At 51.0% G+C, this 19,474-nt stretch overlaps 5 protein-coding genes across 5 annotated transcripts; 3 read left to right on the top strand and 2 right to left on the bottom strand.

Moving 5' to 3' along the window:
* Nucleotides 1-890: 890 nt before the first annotated feature.
* Nucleotides 891-4,884, top strand: N7511_004278 (uncharacterized protein; the record flags this gene model as incomplete). The annotated part of the gene is made up of 3 exons (XM_057126703.1): nt 891-1,309; nt 1,358-2,576; nt 2,986-4,884. 3 exons carry the CDS (start codon nt 891-893, stop codon nt 4,882-4,884), a joined length of 3,537 nt encoding a protein of 1,178 aa, XP_056985593.1.
* A 4,107-nt stretch (nt 4,885-8,991) lies between these two features.
* On the top strand, nt 8,992-10,800 carry N7511_004279 (flavin-containing monooxygenase; the record flags this gene model as incomplete). The annotated part of the gene is made up of 8 exons (XM_057126704.1): nt 8,992-9,151; nt 9,200-9,607; nt 9,663-9,727; nt 9,784-10,006; nt 10,060-10,106; nt 10,156-10,290; nt 10,345-10,550; nt 10,605-10,800. 8 exons carry the CDS (start codon nt 8,992-8,994, stop codon nt 10,798-10,800), a joined length of 1,440 nt encoding a protein of 479 aa, XP_056985594.1.
* Nucleotides 10,801-11,601: 801 nt separating this feature from the next.
* On the bottom strand, nt 11,602-12,096 carry N7511_004280 (uncharacterized protein; the record flags this gene model as incomplete). Its single annotated transcript, XM_057126705.1, has 2 exons — nt 11,602-11,997; nt 12,043-12,096. The coding sequence occupies 2 exons, from the start codon at nt 12,094-12,096 to the stop codon at nt 11,602-11,604; spliced, it is 450 nt and encodes a 149-aa protein (XP_056985595.1).
* Nucleotides 12,097-12,706: 610 nt separating this feature from the next.
* N7511_004281 (uncharacterized protein) lies at nt 12,707-13,002 on the top strand (the record flags this gene model as incomplete). The annotated part of the gene is made up of 2 exons (XM_057126706.1): nt 12,707-12,835; nt 12,883-13,002. 2 exons carry the CDS (start codon nt 12,707-12,709, stop codon nt 13,000-13,002), a joined length of 249 nt encoding a protein of 82 aa, XP_056985596.1.
* A 2,563-nt stretch (nt 13,003-15,565) lies between these two features.
* Nucleotides 15,566-18,892, bottom strand: N7511_004282 (uncharacterized protein; the record flags this gene model as incomplete). Its single annotated transcript, XM_057126707.1, has 3 exons — nt 15,566-16,720; nt 16,770-17,793; nt 17,844-18,892. The coding sequence occupies 3 exons, from the start codon at nt 18,890-18,892 to the stop codon at nt 15,566-15,568; spliced, it is 3,228 nt and encodes a 1,075-aa protein (XP_056985597.1).
* Nucleotides 18,893-19,474: the final 582 nt, after the last annotated feature.

The following is a 19,474-nucleotide window of genomic DNA, read 5'->3' on the forward strand; positions in this document are numbered from 1 at the left end:
AAACATACTCGCGTCTGTCGATCCTTGGAAGACTCGCGACATCAAAATGCCATCTTGGCAATATGCGGGAAGAATTTGATACCGCTGGCCGCGCTGGAAACGTGAAACCTGGACAGGTGTCACCCCGCGTGGGGACCAGCCGGTCCTCCTGAACCCAGCCCGTTTATCACAGCCTGATTCGTCTATGAAGACTAGGTGATACGAGCGAAAATCCGAGAGCTGATGCAGATAATGATCTCTCAGATCCGCATTTCGTTCTTGTGCTATTCGTCGTGCTATCTTTTTGGTCCAACCCTGCGATCGAAGGGCTCGACTAACAGTGTATGTAGACACGAGCAGTTCGAATTCGTCATATAGGAAGTCTGCCATTTCGTCCAGGTATAAATCGGATTTCTCAATCAAGTGTTCGCATAGGGCTTCGAGCATAAACGGTGTGATCATACGAGGACGGCCTCCAGGGATCAAGGGTGCTCGAACATCGCCGAACATTCGGAGGTTGTTACTGATGGTGATAATCGAACGCTTGCTGCAGCCAGCCGCTTCTGCCATCTCTAAGGTGGTCAGCGATCTGCTGTCAATCATATCACGAATCATCACAAGCTGGGAGGGGGCGAGTCGAGGCGCCATGATGGGCCTTTGTCGCGCTGTCAACAAAGTTTGATGAGGTGGTAAGGGCGGAAGGAAGCGTGATGGATCTGGATCTGGGTCGGTTCGGGCCGACAATCCAGCCGACAACCCAATGATGTACCCGCCGCCTAACTTACCCCTCTTTAACTCTTCTTCATCTCGCCAACAAAGCCTAACTATATATCGAACCCGAAGTTTATACACTTCAACCGCCATCCTACCTACCTGTGTCGAAAATAGGTTATTGTGCCGTGTTCTCCACAATGGATGGTTTATCGGAAGCGGCGAGCGTTATCGCGGTCATTCAACTAACGGGAAGCCTTGTGAAGCTTTGCGGGGGCTACATTCAAGAGGTTAAAGATGCACGAGAAAAAATTTTCACCCTACAACAGGCGATTTCAGGCCTCCAAGGGACAATCCAAGACCTGCAGAAATTCCTTCAAAGTAACGACGGAAAGGCCCTACGTACCTCCTCACAACTAGACCGCGATATTGCCGATTGCATCTCCGACCTCCGAGCCTTAGAAGCGAGACTTGATCCAGGAAAAGGAAAGAAGTTAATGAGCAAGATGGGATTACGAGCCTTAAAGTGGCCCCTGAAACGCACACAGGTGGAGGGCGTTATTCAGAACATCGAGAGATATAAGTCTTTATTCCTCTTATCTTTACAGGTGGATCAAACGTACGTTTAGCGAGCACGATATTATGGCTCTGTATAATTGACCCAAAGCCTGCATAGTTCTCTGATGGTCAGCGTGGTCCAAGGTATGGATCTTGGGAAGTTGGAAGGTGCGATGGAGGCAGGGTTTGAGTCATTCTCCGACCGAGACGAAGTCCAATGTCTCCAAGGCACTCGGACCCAGCTTCTACAGCAGATAATGGATTGGGCTATGTCGCCGTCCCAAAAAAGCATTTTCTGGTTAAAGGGAATGGCTGGGACAGGAAAATCCACAATATCTCGGACTGTGGCAAGGTCGCTCAAGGACACTAATTATCTAGGTGCCAGCTTCTTCTTTAAGAGGGGTGAAGGGGACCGAGGGAACGCGAAGAAGTTTTTCCCGACATTAATAAGGCAACTGATGCTTATGATTTCTGAGCTGAGGTCTGGTGTGCACAAGGCACTCCACGATGACCCTGACATTATATCAAAATCGTTGAGGGAGCAGTTTGAGAAACTACTCCTTCAACCGCTGCTCGATCTTGACCAACTCGGCCGACAACCTCAAACCGCTGTGATAGTGATCGACGCTTTGGACGAATGCGAACATGACCAAGATGTCCGAAACATCATTCGATTACTGGCTCTTCTACAGAAGGCAAAATCGGTTCGTCTTCGGATCTTCTTGACTAGCAGACCCGAACTCCCAATCAGCCTCGGCTTTTCAGAGATCGCGGCTCATGGGTATCAGGATCTAGCTCTACATGAGATACCCGAAGAAGTGACGGAACATGACATACATTTATTCCTGCAGGACCGATTTGCGAGAATCAAACATGACAGAAATATTTCCCAAGACTGGCCGGGCGATGACGTCATCCAAAAATTGGTCACGATGTCCGTTCCATTGTTTATTTCGGCTGCCACGGTGTGCCGTTACATCGAAAATGCAAAATGGGAATCCAAATTGCGCCTCGCAGAGCTTCTAACGGACCAAGCTAAATATATATCGAAAATGGATAAGACTTACCTGCCAATTTTGACGCGACTACTGGACGATCAAGAGAGTGATGAATCGGAGCAGCAGCAGCTCCTGCAAGAGTTCCAGGACATAGTCGGTGTCATAATCCTTCTCGCTGATCCACTTTCTATCAATGCCCTGTCGCTGTTTCTTGAGATAGGAGCAGACCAGATCAGCAATCGATTGGATTTATTCCGCTCTGTTTTGAGCATTCCCGGTGACCGAGATCGGCCTGTTAGGATTCTACATCTATCATTTCGGGATTTTTTGGTCAGATCTAGCAGCAATTTTTTTGTGGATGAGCAAAGAAAGCACAAAGACATTGCTAAGTCCTGTCTCAAAACGATGCATAGTCATCTACGGAAAGATATCTGTAATCTCGAAGACCCTGGAGCGTGTAGGGCAGACATTGACCCTAAACATATCCGCCAATATCTACCGTCGGAATTACAGTACTCTTGTCGCTACTGGATACACCATCTCGAACAGAGTCAGGATCTTTCTTTCGGGATAGAAGACGTGATACTATTCCTCCAGGAGCATTTTCTGCATTGGCTGGAGGCGATGAGTCTACTAGGTCTTATATCGGAGGTGGTGGGCATGCTTGATCTCCTCCACCCGCTTATACAAGCAAGTAACATAGAACACAGCTATTTAACACTTATACTAATAGATATAGGGCGACGATAATTCTGTAATATCGAATTTTCTGCATGATGGAACGCGCTTTGTTCTGAAAAACCACCAGATAGCCAACGAAGCACCGCTCCAGATTTATTGCGCAGGGCTAGTCTTTATACCTCGAACGACAATAATTCGCAGAGAGTTCAAGTCGGAGCTTCCAAGTTGGATATGCCAGTTCCCACAAGTTAATGAAAAATGGAGTGCAGAATTACAGACTCTCGAGGGCCATTCGGGCCTGGTCAGCTCGGTGGCCTTCTCGCCCGACGGCCGGCTGCTGGCGTCCGTCTCTTGGGATAACACAGTGCGGCTCTGGGACACGGCGACGGGCGGCCTCCAGCAGGCTCTCGAGGGCCATTCGGACTGGGTCAACTCGGTGGCCTTCTCGCCCGACGGCCGGCTGCTGGCGTCCGGCTCTTACGATAACACCGTGCGGCTCTGGGACACGGCGACGGGCGGCCCGCAGCAGACTCTCGAGGGCCATTCGGACTGGGTCAACTCGGTGGCCTTCTCGCCCGACGGCCGGCTGCTGGCGTCCGGCTCTGGGGATAACACAGTGCGGCTCTGGGACACGGCGACGGGCGGCCTCCAGCAGGCTCTCGAGGGCCATTCGGGCCCGGTTTCCTCGGTGGCCTTCTCGCCCGACGGCTGGCTGCTGGCGTCCGGCTCTGGGGATAACATAGTGCGGCTCTGGGACACGGCGACGGGCGGCCTGCAGCAGGTTCTCGAGGGCCATTCGGGCTGGGTTTCCTCGGTGGCCTTCTCGCCCGACGGCCGGCTGCTGGCGTCCGGCTCTGGGGATAAGACCGTGCGGCTCTGGGACACGACGACGGGTGGCCTGCAGCAGGCTCTCGAGGGCCATTCGGGCCCGGTTTGGTCGGTGGCCATCTCGCCCGACGGCCGGCTGCTGGCGTCCGGCTCTGGGGATATGACCGTGCGGCTCTGGGACACGGCGACGGGCAGCCTCCAGCAGGCTCTCGAGGGCCATTTGGGCTGGGTCAACTCGGTGGCCTTCTCGCCCGACGGCCGGCTGCTGGCGTCCGGCTCTGGGGATAACACAGTGCGGCTCTGGGACACGGCGACGGGCGGCCTGCAGCAGGCTCTCGAGGGCCATTCGGGCCCGGTTTCCTCGGTGGCCTTCTCGCCCGACGGCCGGCTGCTGGCGTCCGGCTCTTACGATAACACCGTGCGGCTCTGGGACACGACGACGGGCGGCCTGCAGCAGGCTCTCGAGGGCCATTCGGGCCCGGTTTGGTCGGTGGCCTTCTCGCCCGACGGCCGGCTACTGGCGTCCGGCTCTGACGATATGACCGTGCGGCTCTGGGACACGACGACGGGCGGCCTGCAGCAGGCTCTCGAGGGCCATTCGGGCCCGGTTTGGTCGGTGGCCTTCTCGCCCGACGGCCAGCTGCTGGCGTCCGGCTCTGGGGATAAGACCGTGCGGCTCTGGGACACGACGACGGGCGGCCTGCAGCAGGCTCTCGAGGGCCATTCGGGCCCGGTTTCCTCGGTGGCATTCTCGCCCGACGGCCGGCTGCTGGCGTCCGGCTCTGGGGGTAAGACCGTGCGGCTCTGGGACACGGCGACGGGCGGCCTGCAGCAGACCTTGAACACTAAGGGAATCGTCAACGAACTCGCCTTTTCTCAAGAGGGTCCATATCTAATCACTAACTTGGGCACCCTTGATGTTCAGTCCGGGCACGAAAATCTTGCTTCTAATTCAACCCGCAAGAATCCGGCGATCTGCATTGAGCAAGGGCGGTGGATAAACATGAACGGCAAAAATGTACTATGGCTTCCTCCTGACTTTCGGTCTAGATGTTCCGCGATTAATGGGGATTCACTTGCCTTAGGACACGTATCAGGGCGGGTTTCTTTCCTACGATTTCGTCTATAGCAGTCGTCAATATTTTCCATTTTCACTCCTTCCTCTATATTCTAATCTCTCTGTAAAAGAAGGGCCTGAAGAAAAGTAGAATTTATGTGGCCCTTTCGTGCTAATGGAATGTGCCATCATGTTTCTAAGAAGTTCCAGATCGGTTTGCCACAATTAAATAGCTGAGTCAGTGACAAGATCTGGAAGGTTCTACACCAGGGGAGAAAGAAGAGTACATGCCATACCCCACTAAACCGCACTCAGTTTTCAGGCTAGAGTCTTATCAGTGGGGCACAGAATTAACAAAAGTGTGCAAATTGGTGAAGCTGGATTTGCACTTGTCTGTATCCCCTTGTGCGGTGCATCCGCCTTTATCGATGACTACTTCCGCTGGCGAGTGGGACGCTCAGCCGAAGAGAACCTAGCCAAGATCCAATCGGAAGACATTCCCCGCATTGAAGCATGGGCCCGTCGAACTGGGTCTTGTTTCGCAGCCGAGAAAACCGAACTGATTCACATCACCAGGAAAAGACACGAACAGCTTCAGGGTCGAGTAGTTATGAATGGGAAGACGATCGAACCGTCGCCCACGGCCAAGCTTCTAGGGGTGGTGTTAGACCAGGAGCTTCGCTGGAAAGAACACGTCCAGCAAGCGATTAAACGGGCAATCAAGGTCAGTATTGCTCTGGGCGGGCTGCGGCATCTACGCCCAGAACAGATGAGACAGCTCTACCAAGCCTGCGTATCGCCGGTCATGGACTACGCGTCGATGGTCTGGCACGACCCGTTGCGAGACAAGACTCACCTACGACACTTGAACACAGTCCAGAGAACCGTATTAGTACGGATCCTGTCAGCTTTCAGGACAGTGGCCACCACGACTCTGGAAGTAGAAGCACATATTGTGCCAACGCACCTCCGCCTCCGTCGCCGAGCGCAGAACACCATCGCAAGCCTTCACACTCTGCCGCGCGATCATCCGATCTGGGATACACTACGGCGAGCCCAGAAACGTAGGAACAATGTCGGGTCATACGCTCGCTTCCCACTGGCGGAAGCCCTGAAGACCATGAACCTAGAAAGATTAGATGAGCTAGAGACGATCGACCCACGTCCGCTACCACCATGGCGAACCGAGTCCTTCACGGAGATCGAGATCGGGTCAGACCGAGAGACGGCAAGAGAGCGGGCGGAGTCCGTGCGGACCACATCCGCTATCGTGGTCTACTCTGATGCCTCGGGACGCGAAGGCCACCTAGGCGCCGCTGCCGTAGCACTCGACAATGACCTACAAGTTGTCGAATCGAAACAGGCCCAAGTGGGACCGATGGACCGGTGGTCGGTTCACGTAGCAGAGCTGATAGGCATTTTCTACGCTGTCAGTATAGTGTTCAAGATCAGCCATCAGCGGCCAAGAACGGAACATAATGGAACAACAACGGCAACGATCCTCTGCGACAGCAAGTCGGCGTTGCAGGCGATCGAGAACCCAGGAAACAAGTCAGGACAACGCATCATCCACGCGATCCTCCAGGCGGCTGCAGAGGTCCAAGCAAAGGGAATTGCGCTTTGTCTCCAATGGATACCCGGACACTGCGACGATCCAGGGAACGACGCAGCAGATCGGTTGGCCAAAGACGCGGCAAGCCCGGGCAAAACACACCCCTTCCGCCCTTTGCTAACAAGGAAGAGAGCGCTTATCCGAGACAAGATCCGCGCTCAATGGGAGCGGGAATGGAAAGCATCAACTAAAGGCGGTCACCTGCGTAGAATTGATAGCACCCTACCGGCGGCCTACACCAGGAAGTTGTATGGGAACCTGCCAAGGGGGCGGGCGTACCTGCTGACGCAGCTACGCACGGGCCACAATTGGTTATCCACCTATGCCAAGACCTTCGGCTTCCGCGACAACAATCAGTGCGTGTGCGGCGCGCAAGAAACAGTTACCCACGTGCTGGTGGACTGCCCAAATCTGAGGGAAATCCGACGGAAGCTAAGGATTGAAGTTGGGGACGCGTTTAATAGCGTATCGAGTCTGCTGGGAGGCTCAACTGAAGGTGAGAGAGGTAAACCAGACACCGTCTCGCGGGCTAGGACGGTCAAGGCCGTACTAGACTTCGCTGAGGCGTCACAAAAATTCCAAAGTCGCGCGCCATGAGGGCAGCCTAATTACTTGAACGGCACCTGGGCCACGATAGGCCTTGACGAGGCTCCAAGTTCGTTTTCAGGAAGTGGGACATTACACTTGAACATACCAAGATATATATAGTTGCTGTATCCTGTATATCGCCAAAAGCGAGAGGTCAGGGTAAATGATATCATCCATCCATCCATACTGTACGGTATCAAGGAAAAAGGGCGTTTGGGCTTCGAACCAGGCGCTCCGGCAAGGCTCACAACGAGATATTTGAATCCCGAACGAGCAGACGATGATAGCTAGGAAGCGTGGCAAGAGTTAAAGTGAATGAAATGCTGTACAATAACTCGAAGAAAATCACATTTATGTCCGGAAAAAGAGAAAGTTAAAGCATGGACTTGACACACTAGATAGCTAGGAAGGCCTTTATAGATGCAATGCCACGCAATGTACCTAAGATTGTTGCAATATTCTCACGTAGCTCCCGGGCCACACTTTTTAAAACAATGCATTTTTACTGTCCACATTATGCAAAAATAGTATATCGCCATTCGTTCCAAGTCAGAAAGCGAGGCCCTGTGCGAATGCTACAGCAAGTCCGGCCTCCTCTTTGCAGTCGGGTCTGGCATCAAGCGAGGAAGGATACTTGATTGGAGGCTGCGAGACATTCAGTTCCAATACTTAGAATGTACATTATATAAGACTTACATCGGGCGAGGACGCGCAGGAGTCTCTCGTGCTTCTGTCTTCAGTAAATGGGCCGCCATCCAAGGCAGACGCCAGTAACAACCTTCTCGGCGAATCGGGTCCAGACTTGTTTTCTTCTGTTGGCTGAAATAAAGGATGTCCTTCCAAAGCCATGCATAGCCGGAAAGTGAGGATTTGTGGCCCAAGTACGACTTTTTGGTCCACCATGATGATATTGAATAGGGGCGGTTCTTTGTGAAAGAGGAGATGCAGATTAAACTAGAGGCATGGTAAATTGGGAGGGCAAAGCTGGCTCTTATATTCTGCGGATACCATCAGCTGCGTCACAAAGGTTGAAGCAATGCGAAAATTCCCTGGTTGCTGTGACTACTCTCATGTCGTTTGTAGTCAGGGTTGGTCGATATTCCTAGGAACAAGGGACGTACAAAGCATTCATTCATTGCTCTGTCTTTTTAAGCGAGGGCTTGCGGAATTTGCACGCCGAAACCTGCTGGCCGAGAAGATCATCAAGCATGAGTTCCACTGTGCCTAGACACAGTAGTGGAGATGACTACCCGTGAGATTGCAGTATCCGCGTGCGAGTGTGGTTGTTGCCTGGGTTGAGCATACAACCATTGCGTTCGAATTTTTCTTGGGTCAGGATCAAGACGGGAATCGCCTTCATAGGCAACATACATTGGCCCTGAAAGCTGTTGCAATTTACAAACACAACGGGAAGATTATCTGATATGGCCGATGCCGTATCTTCCATGTCAGGCGGAACGCGAACATGTTGAAATTGGAAGGTGGCTCTCTCTTCCAGGGTACATAAAACATCGTTCTGAATATCCCCTGTCAGACCGGAATTGGAACTTAACGGAGATACAAACGGGAAGTGAATTTGACTGGTAAGTTTTTGTCACACTCAGGGGAAACTCGTTGTTCAGCGATGCGAAGGTTCAGCGATGCGGAGCAATTCCGATCTCACACTGGGCAAGAAGGAAATAAACAGAAGATGGAAAATGCCCACGATGCATTTAAGAGAAAAGAATGAACAGATAATTTCCGCGACTTGCTAGCTCTTGTGTCCCGTTGTCGCAATGTGTGGCTCGATGGCTGGTTCTTTAGGCAGTACATTGTTTAAGTTATTAAATTATTCCGATTAATTTCCATTTCTTTCCTTTCCGAGTCGGCCATACTAAAGAGACAGGTAAATCTTTCGGTAATCTTTGTGCAGCTCCCACAACGAACCAGCTCACTCTGTAAGTATTTGCATGGTTTGGATATCGCACAACAGACCAGCGATGTACAAACGAAAGACGTTGTACAGCGACGTTGTTATCATCGGAGCAGGCTTGTCGGGAATCGACATGGCATGCCAGCTCCAACGGCAACTATATGTTAATGACTATGTGATTTACGACCGCGCTCGAGAATTGGGTGGAGCGTGGGCAGCCAATAATTGTGATGTTCCTTGACTCCGTCTGCATATTACTTGTTAACAAGCAGCAGATCCAGGATGCAGTGTTGATATACCTGGCGCTTTATATTCGCTGTCATGGTTCCCGAATCCAGACTTCACCAGCCTATTTCCTTCCCAGCCGGAAATCTTATCCTATATCCAATGTGTCGCTCGCGCTTACCATGTCACTGAACATGTGAGACCTCGGACCGAATGGAAAGGTGCCCAGTGGGTAGAAGCTTCAAGTCGATGGCATGTCTATCTTCGCGATTTGAAGACAGGTGAAGAATTCATTCACGAAGCCAAAGTGCTGATCTCTGCTGTCGGGGGCTATACAAATCCCAAGTTCCCCGTTCTCCCTGGCTTGGAGCGGTTCAAGGGTCCCGTCGTGCATACTGCCCAATGGGACAAGGAGTACGACCTCCGAGGCCTCAACGTGGCCGTGGTGGGTAATGGATGTTTGTTCACGCCCTATGAGTCGCCTAGCAGACAATTGAATTAACAGCCCTGCAGGCTCCGGCTCACAGCTAGTTCCTGCTGTGATCGACCAAGTCAACAGCCTGACACAGTTTATTCGGGCAAGTATTTCATTCTAGCGAGCTTGCTTGATTCTGACACTGCTACGTGAAAATAGAGCCCACAACATTACGTGCCGATTCCCATGGGCAATTACCGATTTGGAAAGGCATTGCGCTTTTGTTTCTCCTACATTCCACTTACCTTGCTTCTTATCCGATGGGGGATCTTTTGGATCCTTGAGACAACACTTGGGCAATTTTACAACAACCCCAAAGGGAACAAATTGAGGGAGAAGAGAGCATCTGATAGTCAGAGCTATCTTATGGAGAACGCTCCTGGTGAGTATATGGCAAACGCTGTTGCCACCCTGATGCTGACAGATGAATTCTAGAGAAATACTGGCCATTGCTCACCCCAAGCTATGAACTTGGATGCAGAGTAAGCGGGTGTTTGAAGTACATCAGGTCACCACTAATATCGTGTGCAGCGAAGGATATTGGATAACAACTACATCTGGACGCTTCGCAACCCTAGAATGAAGCTGGTCAAGGACTCAATTGCACAAGTCGGCTCGAAAAGTGTGATGACGGGTTCGGGCGAGGAGTATCCGGTTGATTTTATCGTAAGTTGCACTTGGACAGATGCATCCACAATTCATACTAACCACGGTTCGTAGATTTTGGCGACGGGATTCAAGTTCACGCAATGGAAGGCCGAATCTGTGATAGGCAGGCAGGGCAAATCGTTGAATCAGCACTGGGACGATCAAGGTGGCATCGGTGCTTACAAGTCCGTGGCAATGAACAACTTCCCCAATATGTTCTATTTACTTGGCCCAAATTCTGGCAGTGGACACACATCTGTTCTTTTTGCGATCGAGTGGTGAGTATTCTCCCGCCGTAATATTGCGATGATCTGTGTTGACATTCGTTACAGCTCGGTCAATCTGGTGATTAGGATTGCACGTCCTATACTTCAGCGACAGGCATCAGTTGTCGAGGTGAGCAAAGGGGCTGAGGTCGAGTGGTGTGACACGATGCAGACTGCTCTCAGCAAAACGGTGTTGACGCGTACCTGTTCCAATGTAAGCTCCACTGCGGAACCACCGACTCGATCTTGGGCTATCTGCTAAACCTGTCTAATGTAGCAATATACCGACCCGAAAACTGGATGGAACTTCTTTTCATACCCTTTCAGTTCATTGTGTTTCTGGGTTGGCACGAGGTTTCCTACAATGAAGCACTGGGAGTATCGCTAGCCACCTATGATCACATAGAAGTAAAGGGGTCAGTGCATATGTTCAGCAGATATGTGGTGTAGGGCAATTTACTTGTTTTCTTGAGGGGTTTCGTACTTGATGTCCTTCTTGGATCATGTTAGACTATCTTAAACCCACCACTGGGGCAGGCCTCACTATGTTTTCTGCCAAGTTGAATAAGAATTCAGACGAGGTGTGAATCCGTCTAGGAGTCGGGTGGGCCATTCCGTGCTAAAGCTGTATTTCGCGTCTGAGGCCTGGGCGAGCGTAGATGAGCGCAGGCCATTCTGAAATAGATCTCGAGTGCAGTGGCAAAGAAGTCCTGCCTGACCAGCTTGAGATTGACACGGTTGATAGGGATGCAGTGGCGAAGAAGCTGCAAGTGCCGCCATCCCGAACAACAGAGAATCAGTCGCCCAGTTGTGTTCGCTCAAAACGAAACGCGGCTTAGAAGAATACGAGGCTCTGATCCCCAGATCATCAAACCCTATAACAGAGCTCACCTTGGTCATGGGTCGCGCTGAAGAAGCTACCCCCCATTTTCCTCTTTTCTTCGTGGCTCACATTTTTTGGCTACAGTAACGAGGACAATGCTGATTCGGCCAAAGTGCAATGTAGTTAATTTTGCTACTAGACCGGCTGTGTGCGTGCAAATCGACATCTCAAGAGGTTGCATCAGTTTGTACCACTCCCACTGTTCAGCTCGGCAGGTACGGAGGCACGGCTGCCCGTGGGGTCTCTCACTTTTTCCTCGCACTTCTCGCACTTTGGTGCCTGCCCAGCCTCCTCCGCCTCCACCCCCTGCATTACCAAGTCAAACATCAAATTAAATGACGCTGCATCTTCCGAACCATGTTTGATTCCCTTCTCCCTGAATAGGTAGTCCATCATAGATCCCATTCGCCGATTAACCTCATACAGAAGCTCGGTTAATCGGACAATCTCCTCTAGCTTGCTCCTAGATTGGCTAAGCGATTCCTGTTTGGCGATTAGCTCCTGTTCGGATCGCGCTTGGCGGCGCTCTGCCTGGAGAGTGCGTGTATTGAGTGCACCAATAGTCCGAAGAACTTCCTGGACACTGGTCAGCGGCGCGGCGGTCAAAAAGGGCACACTTACCGAGGCATCCATGTCTGCGGGCGGGAACTGGGCGAAGAGGGAATACGGGATCATTAAATGTCTTGGATATGCGCACAGAGGACCGGGGCCTTGAAATGATATGACTGAGATTTTGGATCCAATGTCTATACTTATACTGCATCACTTCAAAACTAGCTATGCATCTCTTGTCTGTCTTGTACAAGGATTTGAGGGGCAACACCATAGGTCATGCGCCGTATTGATGGCTTTTAATGAGGATACCTGGGCGAACCTCAGAAAGAACTGGGTGCTATGTTAATTTGCTAGATGTGTTCAACTTAGTAGCCATCACTTACAGTACAACAGCTCGCAATGCGTCGGTTACAAGTTCATGCGATTGGGGTAACTTTTTAGTCGGCGAGTAGCACTTCCTAGTTGCCTATTGCTCGTCACTGCTATTTCAACACGTTCTTATCCGGGACACATGTATGAGACTCCCACTGTCCGGATTTTTTCATCAGGGAGCGCCACTTCCTATGAATCTAGAACAAAGAAAATGCCCTTCTGATTCTTAAATATAACACCCCGACTCTGTTCCCACCGATCTCTATCAACCGTATCAGAATTTGACATCGCTCTTTATCTTACAACCTCCCCATCCTGCGTCCGGGAAATACTAGCATGAAACATCTTGTTTTGCATCATGCCTAGCTCATTGTCAAAGGTTGCAAGCTGGTTTGGGCTGGAGGTAGTACATGTCGTGGTCATCCGCCGATCGCGTCACGGGGATCTACGTCTTATTCAGTCTACATTTCCTTCGGACCATCCTACGGTGGGTTTCCCGCTAGCGTTTGGAAGGAATGTGCTAACTCTAGCTAGAATATTACCCTGACGCTCGAGGAGGAAGAGGCGCTTATCCAAAGAAGACAATCAGACGGCCTGCCAGAAAAGGGTAGCGAAATGACGGTCGCTACATACCATTGCGGAGGAATGGACTAGAGTAACTGTGACTGCTTTTTCTGTATATATCTGATAGTTCCATATGTGACATAACTAGCCAGTATCAGCAATTGCATGATATGGGATCTGATATCGCTGGAAACCCCGACAAATGTTCATCTCGTCCATGACATGGCCCGAGTTGGACCCACTGTGGAGCAGGTGTTTATTTCCCTTCGGCCCCGTGAGCCTTGCCTGTCTGGACCGGATGTTGCAACTAAGCCTTGGAGAACATGGTAAAAACAACGTGAATTAATCAACAGACTCGTAAACAAACTCAACGGCTTTCAGCGCTGAGGTAAGCTTGATCAGTTGGACTCCAATGATGGTCACGATTCAACACTGATAGAATGCAACCTCTGTCCACAGCAGCTGGTGGGTGAGGCTCTAATGATGCTCAGTTCACCGGCTTAGCAAGTTATGACCTAGAACGTAGAGCGTGCAACGAGATCCAACCTTTCACAATTGAACATTTGACCATATTGTTTATCCTTGGCTCTGGAGAAACTCCATTCCCAATAGTTTCTCACAATTAAACAGATAGTGGACTTCTGGGTAAATGGAAAAACGGTTGACACATACAAAGGAAAGAGGTTTATTCCTTCCGCTGTCAAGCTTGTTCATTTCGGGTATTGTATTTCTGTGCAATTCTGCCGCTGGACGGGTTGTGGTTATTCTTCAGTCAAACATTCATGATCTTGGTGTTTAAATGGCCCCTTCAGGTGCATGCAAATAAGTACCATTAAGGCTACAAGAGGAATTGACCACCTGTCCCACACTAGATACGCCTTGCTCGTGTAAGAGTGGTGAAGTGGAATGGCGGCTTTGGCTGTGTACCGGCTGATGCCCCAGAAATGGATGGGGGCATATAATCATTTGACATCCAATTACACTATCCTTTCTCTGGCAGCCGCAGCATTTTCATCCACTTTCTACATCGACGTGGTCATCAAATTTACGACTCTTTTCGCTGTCTATCTGCCACAGTAGCCCCCTTACTACCAAAACGAAGTGAATACCCTGACAGCAGCTCTTCTGTGACCCCAACTAACATTCTGGCCCAATAGATGTACTCCGGAAAAGAACTGCTACGACACCAGAACGGTCGAATAAAGGCATCATTTGGGATCGACGGCATTTTCTGTTCTTTCAGTGGTACCATATCGGATGAAGCTCCTTCCTTCAAGTGCTCAGCTGTGTCTCTTGCCTACGATTCCATCGCTCAAATGACTGGCAGAAAGAGATCATTTGAAGGGGTGTTTGGTCCAAATAATGTCCAAATCACAATTGACAACGGTGTCGTCGTCTGGGGACAACTCGATACTTCCATTGAAGGCATAACTCTAGTTTCTGGCAAGTGTTCATGGGTTCAGATCTAAGCTGCCGATGATGTGTATCATCGACGAGTGAACGGGCAGTTCCAATAATCTGTATATAATTTGACTATAAGCTTCCCCTCAAACAAATGGAACATTCAATCCCTCGCAGCACGACATCTAGATTCATGTGTATTTGAGGGCTATCTTTCTATCATTAAACCCCAGAAACCAACCCCCCTTCAAACAAGTTGGGGGAAGACAACATCAAAAAGCATTCAAATTTTGACCACGTCCACCCCCTACTTATATTGAAGAATGAAGACGCGGTGGAGCTCGCTCTCAAGCACTATGATGAGCGACACGATATTGAATTGCGCATTGCGTCTAAGCAGTCACGCCTGTCCTTCTCTTTTGTCAATCAGGTTTCGAGGTTCCCTAACCATTGAGAATCGGCCCCGAGGCTAACTTTCCAGCGCTTTACTACTTCCATGGGCGCTACGATCTGACCCGCCGGGATATACCAACATCAGTCAATTCACAGCTCCCATGATAGCAATAGTGGTGTGCGTTGTATTTTCTTTCTCAATGGGGCTATTTTTAAGCTCCCAGTACCGAAACCATCACACCCGCGAAGTTGTAATTTTGTTAAAGTACGGCTCATTCCTAAAAGCTATCATTGAACCTACGGCTGACCCACCAATTTGGCCTAGTGGATGCTATGAAGCTAGTAAGATGGGCTTTATCAACATGTCTTTTTACGTTATTTTTGCTCCGGAAGATTCTATACGACTTGCTTTAACTGGGTGGAGCTTGAGCCTCGCAGTCACAGTATGCTACATCATTATGCTTTATCTTGCCGACGCTGAATAGGACGATAAGTATATGATTGATCCGCTTTCCTGTTAATATACTATATGCTGGTTGAAATGACTAGTTGAAATGCATTTTTCGGCTAAGCGGTTGCTGTTGCACCCTAAACCAGTCATGGTTCTCCACATCGCACCAAACAAGAAATGCATCCCATTTTAAATCTTGAGCGATGTATGCTTCCGTTTTCCTGTTCATCAGCCTTCGTTGTCGATGTGATGTATGATATCTCCTATGAAAGAGTGACTCTGGTTGTCTACCAGGAAGAGCTGTAGTATCAAAGCAAGGGCAATTCTGAATTCAGGTCTTGGCTGTTGGCTTCGTTCGTTCCAATAATACGTCTGGCACTTTCTACAGTATGTATCGAGCATCCTAAATTAATAAGCTGTCCACCTCAGAAGCCAGTCTCGGGCATAGCAGTCCAGGATGTCGTCTTGGACAATATTCAAGCAACCGCTGCGTAGAGTCACGCTATCTCTTTCAGCCTTGTCCGTCGCAAACACTTTCGTCCCGCTGTGATTGATGGAAGACTGGACACCATGCATCATCTCATACTGATGGACCAGTTTGACTGCCGGGTTGATATGTTCTTCGCCTCGTGCCCCACTCTCGCGGAGCAACTGAAGCCACTCTTCAAACGGCAAAACCTGAAATTGAAATCCGCTTCGTTGGAGAGTTGCCAGCAGCTCCGACCAAGAAAACACGCGCGAATTACACACGTTGTAGATCGAGTCGTCAAGATCGGCCACCCCGGACGTGTCGGATGCGCGGCTTGGCTCAACGTCGCGCTCGGGCGCAGAGCATGACTCGGCCAACTCGAGCATTACTGTGGCCAGCTTGTCCACGGGAAGCCACGAGCAGGTCTGATCTAGTTCAGGCAGGGCTCGCAAAGTCAGTGCCGATCGGATCATCAAAGGAATTGCCTCGAAGTCGTTCCACAGGCCTTTTTTCGAATGTCCCGAGACTTGACCAATTCTGAGAGAGTACGCTCTTGCCCCTGACCGGCGTGCAAGGCTGATCATCCGTTCTCCCACCAACTTGGACTGACCGTAGCCCATCAGCGCGCTGTTGAGATCGACTGCTTCCTCTTCGATTGTGGGAGAGGAGGCACCCAGCGCTGTAGAGATGGAAGAGCAAAACAACATGACCGCAGGTTCAAGTCTTCGGACCGAAAGTGAAAACAAAATGAGGTTGTATAGTCCCCGGAGGTGTGGCTCGAATTGAGCGAGGGGGAGGTTGAAGTTGACTGGCCATGCCGTATGGATGATTAAAGACACAGAGTCTAGCATACGATGAAAGGTCTTCCCCACTGGGTCCAGACCAAAGTCAGGCCGGTCCAGTGAGCCGTTTAGTGCCACAACCTTTGAAGTCTGTTCCGGCGAAAGCAACAGGCCCCTTTCGAACAGGCTGCCGCGCACTGCCTTTAACGGAGATGCCCTCCGCGTGAGACAGTACACGGTCGACACCGAGTCATCGTTCAGCAATTCGAACAGCACGTGTGCGCCCACTGAGCCAGTGGCTCCTGTCAACAGCTTTGCGTTGTCAGATTGATGATCCAGAATTAGAAGTACATGTACGTACCACGCTCTTTGTCCTCCGGGGGGTTGCCGGGCAAGAAAGGTGTTTCCAAAATGAGGAGTATTTCTTGATCAAGTTTTCCATGAGTAAGATACTGTCTTCGGCCGTCGAGAGGCTATCTCCGCTCTGCAGCGCGCAGATGTAGAGGGCTAGCTGCGAGAGAGTGCCCATTTCAAATACCGAGTTTAGACTCGGAGAGTGGCAGGGGCCAAACCTGAATTGCTGCAGAATCAAGCGACGGAGGTGCATTGCTTTCAGGCTGTCGACGCCTTCAGAAAAGAGATCGGCATCTATGCTTGAGATAGAGATTCCGAGTTCATCCCAACACAGCTGAAGGAGGTGAGACTGCGTCTCGACCAAGCCTAGTTGGAGACCCGCATTGGGTCGCTCCTCCGTGGTGTACAGGGTCTCGATCAACTCCGCATATTTCTGGTAGACTTGTGCTCGTATCATAGAGCCTTTGTCTGTTCGGGGGAACTTTGCAGTGTACGGCAGGATCGCCACCATGTCCCGTGTAATCTGAGCAAAGGCCTCTGCCTGGCGATTAGCCTCTTCAATGAACGGCCAGACAGCATTGAGGTAGTCCTCATCCGGCAGACGATCAGACTCGGCTTCCTCCGAGCGCAAGATCAGAAGCCCCGGAGTGGCTTTGCCCACTCCCACCACCACCGCTTCGTGGACCAGCGGATGTTGCTTGACGTGGCCTTCCATAGAACGTGGCAAAACTTTTTCGCCATTGACGAGGGTGACGCGATCGTCCAGTCTCCACAGGTACTTCCAGCGCCCCGGCATCGTAGGATGAGGAGCGAATACATCCTTGGAATGGAAGGACCCGGGTGGATCGTCTGAATTGGATGTGGTCAAAGCCGGGTGACCGGCCAGGTACACGCATTCGTAGAGAGGTTTGGATTCGCTGATGGGTTTCATCCAAACATATGGTCGCACACTGTCAAATAATTGCAGACAGTTCCAACCGGGGTCGTCTTCGGTCCGTGAAATCGAATCTGCCACAAGACCTGCCTCGGTGCTGGCGCGTATGTCAGCGTGGGAGTTGAAACACAACGGGAAAGAGCTTACAGGCCGAATGAACCTCCAAAGGTGACACCTTCCCTGATCAAGCGATCGCCCAATTCATCGGGGCAGGGAGCACCCCCGTACGTGACCAGCGTGCATCTCCGCAGCGCCGCAATGCCACGAGGATCATCCACCAACAGCTGCAGCATGGACGGGACTGCGGCTATCAGCTCGGGTCGAGCTTCTTCCAGGGCGGTGAGCACAAGCTCCACTGTCATTGGCAGTGCGGCATTCCACAGGTACGCGGTCTTTCTCCTCCACATGGCCTGGAGTGCGGTGGATAGTCCGTGCAGATGACACCAGGGAAGAGGATTGAACGATGTGAGTCCAGGTCCTTTCAGAGGGTGTGTCATGAGCGCTCGATGGGTAAGGAACACCGGTTTGGGGTTGCCAGTGGAACCTGAAGAATGCAGGATCACGGCGGTCTTGTCGGGATCACGATCGCGGCAAAGGAAGAAGAATCTGGGCTCAGCTTTGGTGTTCAAAGAGCTTCGAGGAAGCGGACGGCAGCTCACCAGCTTCCGTTGCAAAATGCTACCCACCATCGAGCGGATGCTGGGGGTTTCCCCGTACACAATGGACTCGCATCCCACCGCCTCTAACAAAGACACGCACGCCTTGCCCGACAATCTTGGCGAAAGCATCATCACAATGTAGCCCAGCCGGCTCAGAGCAAAGAATGTCACGACCATGTCTCGATCTGACAAGGCAAGGAGCGCGACAACCGATTTGTTTCGTCTTGGCTGAGAAGAGCTGTCAGAATAGGTGAGGTCGGACGGCATCGGCAGACCTACCGTCTGAAAGCCAAGGTCCATAAGCATCGTCGCCGCTTGGTTGATCATGGTATTCAAGTCTTGACCGCTATAGTAGTCATAGGACGCGACATGGCTCGCTGATCGAGGATAGGCAAGAATCGGGTGTTGGACAAGATCGGCCGCTCGCAAACGGATCAGGTCATCCAGAACCTGGAGCTGTCCATATTCCTGAATCAGTTGGTCCGCGGTGTCGAAGAAATCGACTCGAGATGTCTGACCGCTGCGTTGGATACCCATGGTGAGGGAGAGTTTGTGAGACCTAGGGGACGTCAGAGAGCTCGCAGCATCGATCTCTGAGAGAACCAGAGCCCTATATAGGAGCATGGCAATAGACTAACTTGAACATAATGGCTACGTCTAGTGCTTGGGATGATCGAGATGGCCTTGGTGATTTCACGTTGTAATCCAATCTGATCATCTTTCTGCAAAGCTGTTTATCTTGGCATCCAGCTATGGCGCGATGGTTATTCCCTGGTGCTCTTTGTTCATCGCCACCTTGTCTGCAGACCACGTGGTCTCTGGTTAATTACTGGCGGAATCGAGTCGCCGCGTGATGTGGCAATGAACACGCAGCGATGAAGAGAGCCGACACCTGCAAAGGTAAATTTGCGTCCCGATCAAAAAGGTGGAGTGGTGTCTCAGGGAGGTAACTTGTTTTGCTCATTGATGAGGCTGGTTGAGGTCGTGTTTAGGTGCTTCGCAGGTCATAATTCAATGGGGTGCTCGCTGGTCAGACTATCCCCACTCGAAGTACACTTCCTACACATCCTACGATCATCAATATCATTGGCTCGGCTGGCCGTTTAAGTTACAAGCAAC

Source organism: Penicillium nucicola (assembly GCF_028828085.1).
Source record: "Penicillium nucicola strain IBT 29836 chromosome Unknown utg000003l, whole genome shotgun sequence".
Classification (NCBI taxonomy): Eukaryota; Fungi; Ascomycota; class Eurotiomycetes; order Eurotiales; family Aspergillaceae; genus Penicillium; species Penicillium nucicola.